The sequence below is a fragment of the Ursus americanus genome, chromosome 31, assembly GCF_024610735.1.
Source record: "Ursus americanus isolate L20-20 chromosome 31, mUrsAme1.1.p, whole genome shotgun sequence".
NCBI lineage: Eukaryota > Metazoa > Chordata > Mammalia > Carnivora > Ursidae > Ursus > Ursus americanus.
Window position 1 is genome coordinate 4926862 of NC_142157.1, and position 14902 is coordinate 4941763.

Here is a 14902-nt window from a genome sequence, read left to right on the forward strand (position 1 = left end):
CCGTGATGTCACTCCTCCGGCACACAACTCCGTGTCAAATGGTATCAATGCGTTGACAGAGTAACCCCCAATAAAGGAAACAAGTCAGCACTTCTTACCAACTCGCATCCTCCTCTGTGGTCCTAATGACAATTATTTTAGTAGTTGTTTTCACCTTGAAATATAATCAAGACTTTTAATTTTTCTTACTATCAAAAACTTATTTACACTTGTCCTACTTTCTATAATAGAAAATTACAGACACAGGAAGGAGTTTATAGGTCTACAGTGGAAACACAGGCTCTGCAACAAATGACCCGGGAACACAAGTGTGCTTCACAGGGTACCACAAAAACAGGCTAAGGAGGGCCTTAGGTTGGTGAGGAACCCAGAACTAATGTGCCCATGTGACACCCCCTAACAGCAGCCTGCACAGGCACTGTGACGATTCCACAACCCAGGATTATTGGGTGTAGGAACAGGGAGGTGGACTGAGACACAGCTGGGAAGCTCCTCCAGCCTAACGCTTCCTCAAGGAAGCTGAACAAACAGTATTAGAAAAATTTCAGCAAGAATAGTGTCAGAAGTACCTAAAAACCCTAAGGAACTGTAAATGGTTTATCCTGATTGTTTTCCAAAATGCTCCTTTGTCCTCTAAGAGGCTCGAAACCTATTTCCTGTATTCCCAGATAGAGACAGCAGACAATAGGCCTGCAGGTCTCCTGTTAACAATCCTCACCTAAATGTAAGGACTGAACCATCCGAGAAATCCTAAGACCGCCTGAGAGCTATGGGAGTGGACGGCTCTCGCCCCCCACGCTATGGCGCGTCCACTGAGCTGGGGCTCTGAGACCAGCTAGGGGAGAACGTGCAGACCTAATGAGACGCATGAGAGGACCCAAGGACAGAGGGCTGATTTTAAGCAACTGAACTTGCAAATTCTCCCTGAAACTAAACAGAAACATACTATTTTAGCTCTTCTGCTTTCTGGGTAGGCTGCTGCCCACAAAAGACAGGTGTGGGCCATTGTTAGGAGTCTGCATGAGGTATAGAGCCAAAATACAAGCCGTCACGGCCTGGAGACAGCAGCAGCCTACACCCTTCTGATTAAGGAATGTTTGCCCACAACACAGTTTCAGTAACCAGTGCCACAAACTCAAAAAGTGTAACTAGGACCTGTGCATGAAGAGTACCACAGGTTTCTGCAGTCATATTCCACAGCCGTGTCCTGGTTGTGCCCACTCACGACACTCACAAGAAACTGTCGGTCCAATTCATTTCCTCTTCACCATGCAGACCGTTCCGAGGGACGTGGTTCCTTCCCAGAAGGTGCCCCAGCCCCACCCCAACACACACACTCACATGTCCTCCACCGTGATGTCTTTCAGGATCTGGCAGTAGTCCACATTCCACACAGCCTGGTCATCCCAAACCTTGGAGGCCAGCAGGATCGCCCCTAGAACAATCCGCTTCCAGTTGGCTGGACAGATGTCTATCTCGGCATATGTTAAAAGTCTTTCAAGGTATACCTGGAAAGACATGAAAATGCCAGAGCTCAATACACAATACACATGCCAGCATACATAAGCTCTAAAACCATGTGACTCCACTCCACCAGCCTGTAAACAGGGATTTATCCTCTGATCATACCTATTTCTATAAAGTCAAAGCACTCAGCTAGTGTGACGGCAAATGGACACACTCTGTCACTGAGCAGTGTGGATGTGGCTGGACCGCAAACGACTCTGAGGCAGGAACAAATTCCGGGGAGCGCAGGCTAATTTCTCACTCTATCAACCACGACAGCAATACAGATTCAGCATACAACAGTACAAATCCCAACAAACGGCGTCAAAGGGACAAACCTGCTCTTTTCTATCTGGTAAAGTTTTATTTTGAGGCCATTTTAAATTTACATGCAGCATCGATAAACCTATTTTTTATTATTGTGCTAAAATATATATAAAATTTACCGTTTAACCACTTTTAAGTGCACACTTCCGTAGCAGTAAGTACATTCACACCGCTGTAAAATCACCACCCATCTCTGTCCCCAGAGCTTTCTCATCATCCTGCACTAAACAACTCCCTGCTCCCCTTCCCCTCAGCCTCTGGCAACAACGATTCTACTTTGTCTCCATGAATTTGTCTACTCTAGGAATCACTCAATACTTGTCTTTTTGTTCTGGTTTTTTTCACTTAGCATGTCAAGATTCGCCCAAGTATGTAGCATATGTTAAAATGTCTTTCCTTTTTAAGGCTGAATAATAATCCACTGCGTGTATATACCATACTTTGTTTATCCATTTTTCCATTGACGGACATTTGTTTCCTCCTTTTGGTTATTGTGAATAATGTTGCTGCTGTGAACAGTGGTGTACAAATACCTGTTGGAGTCTCTGCTTTTGATTCTTTTGGGTATGGATCCAAAAGGAGAACTGCTGGATCATAGGACAATTCCATGTTTAATTTTTTTAAGGAACCACCATATGATTTTTCCATAGTACCTAGGCCACTTAACATTCCCACCGGCAATGCACAGGGGTTTCAATTTTTTCATATCCTTGCCAACACCAGTTATTTTGTTTTCTGAGGTTTTTTTTTTTTTTTTTTTAATAATAGTCATCCTAATGAGTGTGAAGTAGGTATCTCACTGTGGTTTTGATTTGATTTTTAAATGAAATAATTTCAGCTGAAGTTGGAAAATGAAACCAAATAACATAAGATTTATAAATTGGCATAATTTAGCTTGAAGACAGATTATCAGAAATACCCACAAAGGGCTTTGCTTACTTTGGGTCACAAGGTAAGAATTCCTTTTAAAGTTTCCCTCTGTTTATCAGCATGTTTTATACTTCTCTGAACCATGGAATTATTCTTTCTATAGTTTATCAAACACATTTACAAAGTGGAACTACTGTATCAGAAAGAAACAAATGAAATGAATCATCCATACACTTTTAAGAACCTGCTTTCTAAAACAGATGAAATCTATATAGTGTTAAATTTTTCATAATTTATAATGCCCATAAAGTCTTAAATATCATGTAATTTTTAAAAAGTCATGGGGGGGCGTGTCTGGTTGGTTCAGTCTGTTGAGTGTCTGACTCTTGGTTTTGATTCAGGTTGTGATCTCAATGTCATGGGATTGAGCCCCACGTGGGGCTCCATGCTCAGCATGGAGTCTGCTTGGCCCTCTCCCTCCTCCTCTCCCCCTCCCCCCGCTTGCACTTGCTCGCTCGCTCACTCACTCACTTTCTAAAATTAAAAAAAAAATCTTAAAAAGGCATGTGTGGGAAAAAAGTGTTAACACAAATAATCGTCAGTGAAATATCAATACTCATAAAAGAGATGGGAAAGATTAAGAAAAAAAAGGAAGAGTCCACCCTTGTTACATCATTAGGGCTCTGGGGAGGAGACTTTGGGGAATTCTTGAGAAACAGGGCAACTAACTGATTAAATGGAAGAAGTTTGTTAAACGACATGAATCTGTCAGTAGAAGCAAAGGATAATGCTAGAAGCAGACTAATAACTATACAACACAGAGCCCACAAGATGAGAACAGATACATGAAAGGTGGTGTTAAACACTCGAACTTAACCCGTGATTCCCTGTGTAATAGAGCAGTCACTATGCGCCAGGCACCGTGCCCATCACTAGAGACACAGGAGGGTGGCACCGACGGCTCCGGCTACACAGTGGAAAATGGGCTGGAAAGGAACATAGCTTATGGGCAGAGATCCTGCAGACTCAGCAGTCGGGATAAGGAAGATCAGGGTCTGAACTGGAGACATGACAGGAGAGACTGACACTCCTATCGGACCGACCTAGAGTCCAGTGACCCCGACAACCAAGAAGGTGGGCTGCTGCAGGAGACCCTGAGGTTTCCAGCTTGTACAGCTGGACGGACAATGCCTGCTGAGACAGGGAGCCCTGCTGGGGGAAAGACAGTTACAGGTGGATACTGTATGTCTGAGACACCCCAGAGGATGCCACCCACCTCGGCGGTGCACACACCCTTGAGAGGCTTGAAGAAAACAGAACTCAGATAGAAATCTGAGTGCCTGTGGCACATAAACAGAATTAAGCATGGACCCCAAGACCTGGGGAGACAGCTTAGGGAGAGAGAAAAGGAGGGGCCAGGCCAGAGCCTTAAGAGCCCCTCCTGTTTTAACATCTGGAGACAGGATAAAGGGGCAGCGAAGAAGAGGGAGCAATAAAATCTGGTATGTTCTGCTCTTAAGATGTGAATACTTTGGAGAAGAAGCTAGAAGGCAAACAGAGGTGTTTCTAAGTACTGAATTAGGCTTACAGTATGATACAGGGCATATAAGAAGGAAACTGAAGTGGTCTCTCTCACAATGAAAAATAAAATTAAAGATGTAAAAACACTTTAGGCAGTGACTGTGTGGGTGGAGAGGGGCGAGGAGGGCCCTGAGTCAGGCTCCACGCTCACCAAGGAGTCTGCTTGACATTCTCTCTCTCCTCCTCCCTCTGCCCCTCCTCCCCAATAAATAAAATATTTCAAAAAAAAAAAAAAAAAAAAGAAAGAGAAGTCAGACCATAAGCTAGCAGCTCCTCCACAGAGCCTCCCATGGTTCTCCTGATCCCTAAATCACAGGCAGAGGAGAGGCGTACACTCCCTCCAAAGCAGCAGAGGCTCCCTTACGGCTTCTTTGGCCAGCTTGTATCAGCCAACCGTCTGTAAAACAGGTGAATGGCCAACACCCAGGGAAATCTGTCTGCCTCTTCCACTGAAATAGGGGCTTTTCCAAGATGGGGAGAGGGGGTGGTTGGCACTCAAATGTTTGCTGAATGAGTAAATAGACAAATAGCAGTTCTTTTGCTTAGAAAGGTTACTGTTCTGCTTTTAGTCCCTTATTAACGAAAAAGCAATTTTTTTAAATCTTAAAAACCTAGATTCTTATAGCTAATCTCAGATACCAGGTGTTCCTCAGAACGGATCAGGGGGCACTACACTAAAAGGCAAAATCATGAGAAGAAATTACTAACATATTTCAAATCCCAAAGACAAAATAGCCAATAAACTGCTAAGAAGTCCAGTCCTAAATATACTGGAAAGTAATAAAACAGGAAACCATTACAGGGCAAGTCTACGTTGATGTACCCCCAGATTAGTCTGGGTGACCCTCCCACTTGCCCCCTGGCTGTGTTTTTCTCAGTCCAGTGTAGGTAGCTGCCTTATCAGTCTCTCCACCTAGTAAACCATAAGCTCCCCGAGGACAAGGACCGCCTGCCATTCCCACCTGTGTGCCCACCATCTACACAATGCTAGGAAAGGGTGTGACCTCAGAGTGCTTCGTTCACGGACGCATCACCCTGCCGGACAAATAAGGAGCAGCACGTACATAAGAGCTCAGGCTCTGGAATACAGCAACAGGAAGGTACGTTTTCGTGTAGGGCTTTAGGTAAGAACATGGCCACAAAGAATGGCATTCATGAAAGGGAAGTGCGCTGACAAAGGCAGAGCAGATTTAAAGGTGAGACTGAGCCCATGGTTTGTGAGCCAGATGCAGTGGTGGACGAGGAAGTTCAGAGGAGGAGACAGTCCACTCTGCTGTGCCAAGCGCGGCAAGTCAAAAAGACCTTCCAATAAGCTCCAGGAAGTCACACAGCATGGCATTCTCACTGCATTACAGCACCTTCGTGGGAGTTTCCAAACCTCGCTCAGTGAACAGTAACATAACAGCATCTGGTTGTGACAACTATTGGTGAGAAAAAGTAGGTCACTGACTGGAGCTCAGTGGTCTTTTCAATTTTGAAGATTTTATTTTTTAATGGCATTTATTATATTAAATGAGCAAAAAGAGTGAGCTAATGTTTTAGATCATGACTTTCATTTGTGTGAAAACTGTCGTTCTTCAGGTAAAGATCCAGGCCAGGTCAAGCGGAATTTCAGCGAGACTCTGTCCTTGGGACCTCAGACGGCGTCTTTTACAAAGGTTGACAACTAACTCTCCTCATTCTCCATCAAGAAGAGCTATGCTTGTGGTGAGCACAGCATAAAGTATAAACTTGTCAAATCACTACGTTGTACACGTGAAAAAAATGTAACGCTGTTTGTCAACTACACTCAAAAAAATTTAAAAAGAACCACAAAATATAGAATAAAACCGAACTAAGAGCAGAAAACTAAGACCGGACCTAACTAAGCCTCCAGATTTTTAAAGCATGAGACAAAAAAGGTTGTGAAACAATGTTTACCCCAAGACTCTACTCCTTTACACAGACAAGGCATGCAAATCTCTCCAAGCTCCCCACTGAAACAGATTCTCACTGGCGCAGTGCAAATGGGTGGCTACTCAATTTTCTTCTTACTTTATACCATAGCTGGTAGACATTAATAAGTATGCTAGATGATATTTACAATAATATTTAATACTAAAAAAACCCCAAAAGTATCATGTCATCTCTGGATATTCCACTAGGGCTAACCAAAGGAATTAGGTACTACAATACACTCCCTTACCAAGGGAGAGCAACGGCTGTGCTGGGAGATGAGGCATTCATTTTTTCTTTTTTAAGATTTATTTATTTATTTATTGGACAGAGATAGAGACAGCCAGCGAGAGAGGGAACACAGCAGGGAGAGTGGGAGAGGAAGAAGCAGGCTCATAGCGGAGGAGCCTGACGTGGGGCTCGATCCCATAACGCCGGGACCACGCCCTGAGCCGAAGGCAGACGCTTAACCGCTGTGCCACCCAGGCGCCCCGAGATGAGCATTCATAATAAGCTCCACTTAATAGCATGTAACTTGTCAGTAAGGACATATTCAAGGGTCAGCTGCAATTTCTTTAGTAAACTCCCAGTTGGCTATTTTAATTCTCTGTCAAGTAAAATAATAATTGATTTTTCCTAAACAATATTCCTAGACTATTCATTGCTAATAGGACAAGCTTGCTCAATTAAATTTTTAGATTTAAATTCATGAGAAGGACTATCCTAAAGAGTCTCTAGGAAATACAGGTTAGCGAGCGATTCTAGAGTTACCAAGAGCATTCGGCTGACTGCATAGAACAAAACTGTTCAAAGGCACAGGGGAGGAATAAAATGTAATCTCATGGAATCAAGGATATATACCAAAATCTTAATGATACTGAAATCATTCCAAACCAATTTTAGAGAGTTAATCTAGGACTACCAGGGAAGATGGTGGTGTAACTCACCTCTTCCCACGGATACAACTAAGTAACACCCACATCAGTGCAAATAACCCAGAAAAACCCTGAAGACTGGCAGAACAAACTCCCCACACCTAAATGCAGAGAAGAGGACACGATGAGAACGGTAGCAAGGGCAGAGACGTGCTGGGAGCCAAATGGACTCACAGGAACTGTCCCCAGGAGAGGGGAGAGAAACAGACCCCCACACCAAGGAGCCTGCAGGGGGAAGACAAACCCTGGCAACCCTGGGCTTTGGAAACCAGAGGGGCCAAATTTTGCAAGTTCTTACAACCAGTGGGGCTTAATACCTGGAACTTTAAAAAGCAGTGGACTCAGCTCTGGGAGAGCCGGCAGGGTGAAAGGAAACTGAGTCCCTGCCCTTGAACAGACCATACAATAAACAGCCCGACAGAAATACAGCATAGAAAGAGCAATTTGAAAAACGGTTGGGGTATGGGGGGGGGGAGATTTGCTCACTAACTTCAAGCGTGTCTGGAGGGGCAGAAACCCTTGGGAGACTTCTCCAGGAACAAAGGAGCTGTCAGGGGCCGTTTCCCTCCCCTGCCCCCTAGCCTAAACACAAGGGGAACGTGCTGGAACCAGCACAGTGCAAACATTCTCCACCTAACTTGCTTAACAGCATGTCCCACACCCCCACATTCTCCTGTGGACATGTCCCCTTCAGCCAGGCCTCTGCTCCAGGTACCCTCCCACAGGAGGCCCAAGCAAACCTTGTTAACACCTGGACCCAGGGGCTTCTGCAGATCTGCCCCCTCCAACCCAGCAGGCCTCAGTCTCCAAGGCTAAGGTCCCCTACCTAAGTGGACCAGCACAAACCTTGGTAACACGGCTCACCTGCACCCACATTCTCCTGCAGTCCTGATTTCTCCAATATGTTTTTGGCCAGAGCCCATCCAATATGGTGCTACAACCTTGGCAGTGTGCAAAGAGCCCCAACAGGGGCTAACACAACCCCAAAGTGACTCCTACCCCAGGGACAGAGGAAGATAACCTCACATACCAGTCCAACTGTGGCCTCAGCAGTGGACTAAGGACGGATATCTGGTATGACTGCAGCACCTCCCACCTCCCCCCACACACAACGAACACTCCTGAGGGGACAAAACAGGGAAAGCATCTGCCACAGGGTGTTACTATATCTCTGGCAAATGCATGGTCTGACTCAACTCCAGCCCAAGGCAGCCCCAGACTGGCCTACACAGGGACCAAACCTTCCCCAAACAGGCAAAAGTGAGCCACCGCAGGTGACTAGACTAAAAGCAAAAGTGGCTTAGCCACGACAGCAGGGCACACACAACACACACAGGAGACACCCCTGAAGCACCAGATTCTGGTGAACAGGGGACACTGCACTGCAGGGCCCTACAGGACCTCTTCTTCACAAGGGCATGACTTTCAACAGCAGGAGACATAGGTGGCTTCCCAAAAACACAGAAACAGACACAGAGAGACAAAATGAGACAGAGGAATATGCCCCAAATGAAAGAACAGGAAAAAAATCACAGCAAGAGACCTCAACAAAACAGAGATAATATGCATGATAGAGAATTCAAAGTAATGGTCATAAAGATACTCACTGGACTCGAGAACAGGGTGCAGGACTTCAGGGAGACCCTCAACAGAGATAGAAAACATAAACAAAGAACCAATCAGAGATGAAAAACTCAATGTGAAATTAAAAATGCACTAGATGAACAGCAGACTAGAGGAAGCAGAACTGATGAGCGTCTGGAGGACAGAGTAATGGGAAGCAATCGAGCTGAATGAGAGAGAAAAAATAATAAAAAATGAAAATAGATATGGGGAATTCAGAGACAATACCAAGTGTACTGACATTCGCATTACAGAGATCCCACAAGGAGACGAGAGGGATAAGAGGGCAGAAAATTTATTTGAAGAAATAACAGCTGAAAACTTTCTGAATCTGGGGAAGGAAACAGAAATCCAGATCCAGGAGGCACAGAGAGCCCCCAGCAAAATGAACCCAAAGAGATCCACAGCAAGACACACAGTAATTAAAATGGCAGAAAGTGGTGATAAAGAGAGAATGTGAAAAGCAGCAAGAGAAAAGAAGACAGTTACATACAAGGGAAACCCTATAATCTGGTTATCAGCGGATTTTTCAACAGAAACTCTGCAGGTCAGAAGACAGTGGCATGATATACTCAAAGAGCTGAAAGGAAACAACCTGCAGCCAAGAATACTTTATCCAGCAAGACTATCATTCAGAATAGAAGGAGAGATAAAGAGTTTCCTAGACAAAGAAAAGTTAAAGTAATTCATGACCACTAAACAGCCCTACAAGAAATGTTCAAGGGGATTCACTGAGTGGAAAAGAAAGACCATAAGCAAAAGTAAAAAAAAGTTGGAAGCACGAAAAGCAGTAACATTAAGTATATCTATAAAAATCAGTCAAGGGATTCACAGAATAAAAGGAAGTAAAGTATGACACCCTATACCTAAAACATTACAGGGAGAAGAGTAAAGAATGGGTTCAAGCTTAAGTGATGATCAATTTCATACAGACTGCTATATGCAGAAGATGTTATATACAAATCTAATAGTAACCACAAATCAAAAACCAGTAATAAAAAGAATGAAAAGGAAAAAAAGAAAAAGAAAAAGAAAAAGAAAGGAATCCAAATATTGCACTAAAGAAAGCCAACAAAATGTGAGCAAAGAGAGCAAGAGAAGGAACAGAAAAGAACTACAAAAACAATCATAAAACAAGTAAGAAAATGGCAATAAGTACATAACTATCAATAATTACTTTGAATGTAAATGGCCTAAACGCTCCAATCAAAAGATACAGGATGACAGAATGGATTAAAAAGTAAGACCCATCTATATGCTGTCTACAAGAAACTCACTTCAGACCTAAAGACACAAGAAGATTGAAAGTGAAGGAATGGAAAAAGTATTTATCATGCAGATGGAAGTGAAAAGAAAGCTGGGGTAGTAGTACTCATATAGGACAAAATGGACTTTAAAACAAAGACTGCAACAACAGACAAAGAAGGACACTACATAATTATAAAGGGAAAAACCCAACAAGAAAATTTAACAATTGTACGTATTTCTGCACCTTACATGGGAGCACCCAAATATATAAAGCAGCTAATAACAAAGGAAGTAATCAACAGTAATACAATAATAGTGGGAGACTTTAATACCCCATTCACAGCAATTGGTAAATCATCCAAACAAAAATTCAGAAGGAAATAGTGGCTTTGAATGACACACTGGACAAGATGGATCTAACAGTTATATTCAGAGTATTCCACCCTAAAACAGAATACACATTCTTTATAAGTGCACATGAAATAGTCTCCTGAATAGGTCATACATTAGGCCACAAAACTAAGTCTCAACAAATTCAAAAAGACTGAAGTCATACGTGCATCTTTTCTTACTTACCTATGAAACTAGAAATCAACAACAAGAAAAAAAATCTGGGAACAACACAAATACATGGACGTTAAATAACATTCTACTGAACAATGAATGGGTCAGCCAAGAAATCAAAAAGGAAATAAAAAATGATGAGACAAATGAATTTGAAAACACAATGGTCCAAAATATTTGGGATGCAGCAAAGAGGAGACAGGGAAGTTTATAGCAATACAGGCCTACCTCAAGAAGCAAGATAACTCTCAAATGAACAACCTAACCTTACACCTGAAGGAGCCAGAAAAACAAGTCCAAACAAAACCCCCCTAAAATACGAAGAAGAACCAAATAATAAAGATTAGAGCAGAAATAAACAAAATAGATACTAAAAAACAATAGAACAGATCAATGAACTCAGGTGCTGGTTCTTCGAAAAGATCAACAAAAATTGATAAACCCTTAACCAGCCTCACCAAAAAAGGAAAAAGAGAGAGAGGACTCAAACAATGAAATGAGAGAAGAAAAACAATAACCAATACCACAAAAAATAAAGCATTATAAAAGAATATCAAATATTATAAGCCAACAAATTGGACAATTTCAAAGAAATGGATAAATTCCTAGAAACCTAAACTTCCCAAAACTGAATCAGGAACAGAAAATTTGAACAGACTAATTACCAGCAATGAAATTGAATCAGTCCCAAGAAACAAAAGTCCAGGACCAGATGGCTTCATAGGTAAATTCTATCAAACATTTAAAGAGTTAATACCAATTTTTCTCAAACTGTTCCCAAAAAAAGAGAAAAGGAAGGAAAGGTTCTGAGACCAACATTACCCTGACTACCAAAACCAGATAAAGACAACATAAAAAAGGCGAACTACACGCCAGTATCTCTAATGAACATAGAGGAATATAGAATCCTCAACAAAATATTAGCAAACTAAATCCAATGATACTTTAAAAAAATCATTCACCACGATCAAGTGCAATTTGGGATGGAAGGGTAGTGCAAATCAATCAATGTGATACATCACATCAACAAAAAAAAGAATAAAAATCATATGATCATTTCAATAAACACAGAGAAGGCATTCAACAAAGTACAACATCCACTCATGATAAAAATCCTCCACACAGTAGGTTTATTGGAAACATACCTCAACACAATAAAGGCCTTATATGAAAAACCCACAACTAAGATCATCCTCAGCTTTTCCCCTAAGGTCAGGAATAAGACACGGATGTACATTGTCACTTTTATTCTACATAGTACTGAAAGTCCTAGACGCAGCAATCAGACAAAAAAAAAAAAAAGAAAGAAAGAAAGAAAGAAATAAAAGGCATCCAAATCAGTAAGGAATAAGTAAAACTTTTACTATTTGCAGATGACATGACATGATACTATATACAGAAAACCTGAGAGACTCCACCAAAAAACTGCTAGAATTGATAAACAAATTCAGTAAAGTCACAGGGTGCAAAATCAATGTACAGAAATCTTGCATTTCTATAGACCAATTGGGAAGCAGCAGAAAGAAAACAACCCCATTTACAAGTGTACCTAAAATAATAAATCTACCCCAAAAGGTGAAAGACCTGTATTCTGAAAACTATAAATCACTGATAAAAGAAACTGAAGACAACACCAAGAAATGGAAAGACATTCCATGCTAGTGGGTTGGAAGAAGAAATATTGTTGATTTTAACATATCAATAAAGTAAAGGGAAAAAACCACATGATCAATCTCAATACATACAGGAAAAACTCTTGACAGAATCTAATACTCTTAAGGAATAAACAAAGCAAAACAAAGCAAAACAAAACTCCACAAATTAGGAATGAAGGGAACTCCCCAATTTGACAGAAGCCATCTATGAAAAACCCACAGCTAACATAACAGAAAAAGACCGAAAGCTTTCCCTACAAGATCTTGAACAAAACAAGGATGTGCACTCTCACCACTTCTATTCAACACTGTGCTAGAGGTCTAGCTAAGGCAAATATGCCAGTAAAACCAATAAAAAACATCCAGCTTAGAAAAGAAGTAAAACTAGGTCTATTTGCAGATGACATGATCTTGCATATATAAAATTCAATCTAGTAAAATACTATTAGAACTGAAATGAGTTCAGCAATGTGGAAGGATACAAGATAAATCTACAAAAATAAATTATATTCCTATACACTAGCAATAAACAATCTGAAAATGAAAATTAAGAAAACAATTCCACTTACTAATGCATGAAACAGAATACCTAGGAATAAAATTTAACAAAGGAAGTGCAAGGCTTGTGTAATGAAAACTATAAACTGCTGAAAGAAGATGAAGGAAATCTAAATGGAAAGACATCCCAAGTTCCTGGACTATAAGACTTACTAGTGTTAAGACTAAAATAGTTCCCAAGTTGATCTGCATATTCAAAGCGGTCCCTGCCAAAATCCTAGCTGGTTTTGTTTCTGTTTGTTCTACAGAAACTAGCACGCTAATTTTAAAATTGAAAATGTAAGGGTCACAGAATAGCCAAAAAATCTTGAAGAAGAACAAGAAGAGTCAGAACAGTCAGAGTCATACTTTTTTTTTTTTTTTGAGAGAGAGAGAGAGAGAGTGGGAGAGTAGGGGGAGGGGCAGAGGGAGAGAGAGAATCTTAAGCAGACTCCATGCCCAGAGCAGAGCCCAACGTCCAGACCTAAGCCAGATGCTTAACTGACTAAGCCACCCAGGAGCCCCGAGAGTTATACTTTCTTTGACTACAAAGCTATGGTAATCAAGACAGTGTGGTGTGGACATAAGGAAATACAGATCAATGGAATAAAACTGAAAGTCCAGAAATAAACTTGCACATTTACGGTCAACTGATTTTTGATGAGAGTTATGAAACAATTCAATGAGGAAAGGAGAGTCTCTACAACAAATGGCACTGCAACAACTGGATATCCACATGCAGAAGAATAAATCTGGACCCCTACCTCACAAAGTGAGTTCAAAATGGATCATATACCTAAATGTAAGACCTGAAAGTATGTAACTTTTAAAAGAAAACATAGGAGTAAATCATATCACCTTGAGTTATTCAATGGTTTCTTAGATACAACACCAAAAGCACAAGAGACAAAAGAAAAAATATATACAGATTGGGCTTTATATTTGAAAATGAAAACCTATACTGTAAATGCTATTATTAAGAAAGTGAAATGACAACACAGAGAATAGGAGAAAATACTTGTGAATCATTATCTGACAAGGGACTTTTCAGCCAGAACATAAAAAGAACTCTCATAATTCAATAATAAAAAGAAAAGCCAATTTAAAAATGGGCAAAGAATTTGAACAGACATTTCTCCAAAGAAGATATACAAATGACCAATAAACACATGAAAAGATGCTCAACATTATTATAATTAGGGAAATGCAAATCAAAGCTACAATGAGATTAACGCTTCATACCCATTAGAATGGCTAAAATCAAAAAAGACAACAACAAGTCTTGGCAAGGATGTAATGTGGAGAAACTGGATCCGTCCTGTTAGGGAACTGCCGATGGGAATGCAAAACCGTACTGGAAAACAGACTGTTCCTCAAAAAAAATTAAACAGGTACCATATGATGCAGCAATTCCACTCCTAGGTATATTGCAGGAGAAATGAAAATATATGCCTACTCAAAAACATATACACAAATGTTCACAGCAGCATTATTCATAATAGCTAAAAAACAGAAACTCGTATGTCCATCAACTCATGAATGAATAAACAAAATGGAACATTATTTGGCAATAAAGAATAATGAAATACTCTATATTACAAAATGGATGATATTTGAAAACATTACGGTAAGTGAAAAGCCAGTCACAAAAGACCATATATTATATGAATCAGTTCTACGAAATGTCTAGAATAGGCAAATCCCTTGAGAAAGAAAATAGATTAGTGGGGTTACTTGGGCCTAGGGTGGGGACTGGGGATGGGGAGTGGCTGCTAAAGGGTAAAGGGCTTTCTTATGGGACGATGAAAATATTCTGAAATTAGGTTGTGGTGATGGTTGCACAAGATACAAAAAAACACTGAAGTGCTCACTTTAAATGAGGGGATTTTATGGTAAGTTAAACTATATCTCAACAAAGCTACAAAAAATAAGGAAATAATAAAAAGGTAATATATCTTCTGTCTGGTTAGTTCCATTATTTGCCACCCCCATTTCTTCTCAACTCCCGCTTTCTTTATGCCTGACTCTTTCCTTCCCATCACCCATCACTGTGGCCCTCCAGAGAACCAACCTTGTAGGCAACACTCAATGAGGGGCTCGGCTGAGTAATGTCCCCAAGCT

General features: G+C 41.0%; 1 protein-coding gene across 3 annotated transcripts in view; it reads right to left on the reverse strand.

Moving 5' to 3' along the window:
* Positions 1-14902, reverse strand: part of CCNY (cyclin Y) — a 214024-nt gene that overhangs the window by 14043 nt on the left and 185079 nt on the right. For all 3 annotated transcript variants that reach the window (XM_045786369.2, XM_045786370.2, XM_087857872.1), the window contains one exon: positions 1342-1508. In XM_045786369.2, coding sequence (XP_045642325.1) covers positions 1342-1508 — 167 coding nt within the window. The remainder of the gene's footprint in view (positions 1-1341; positions 1509-14902) is intronic.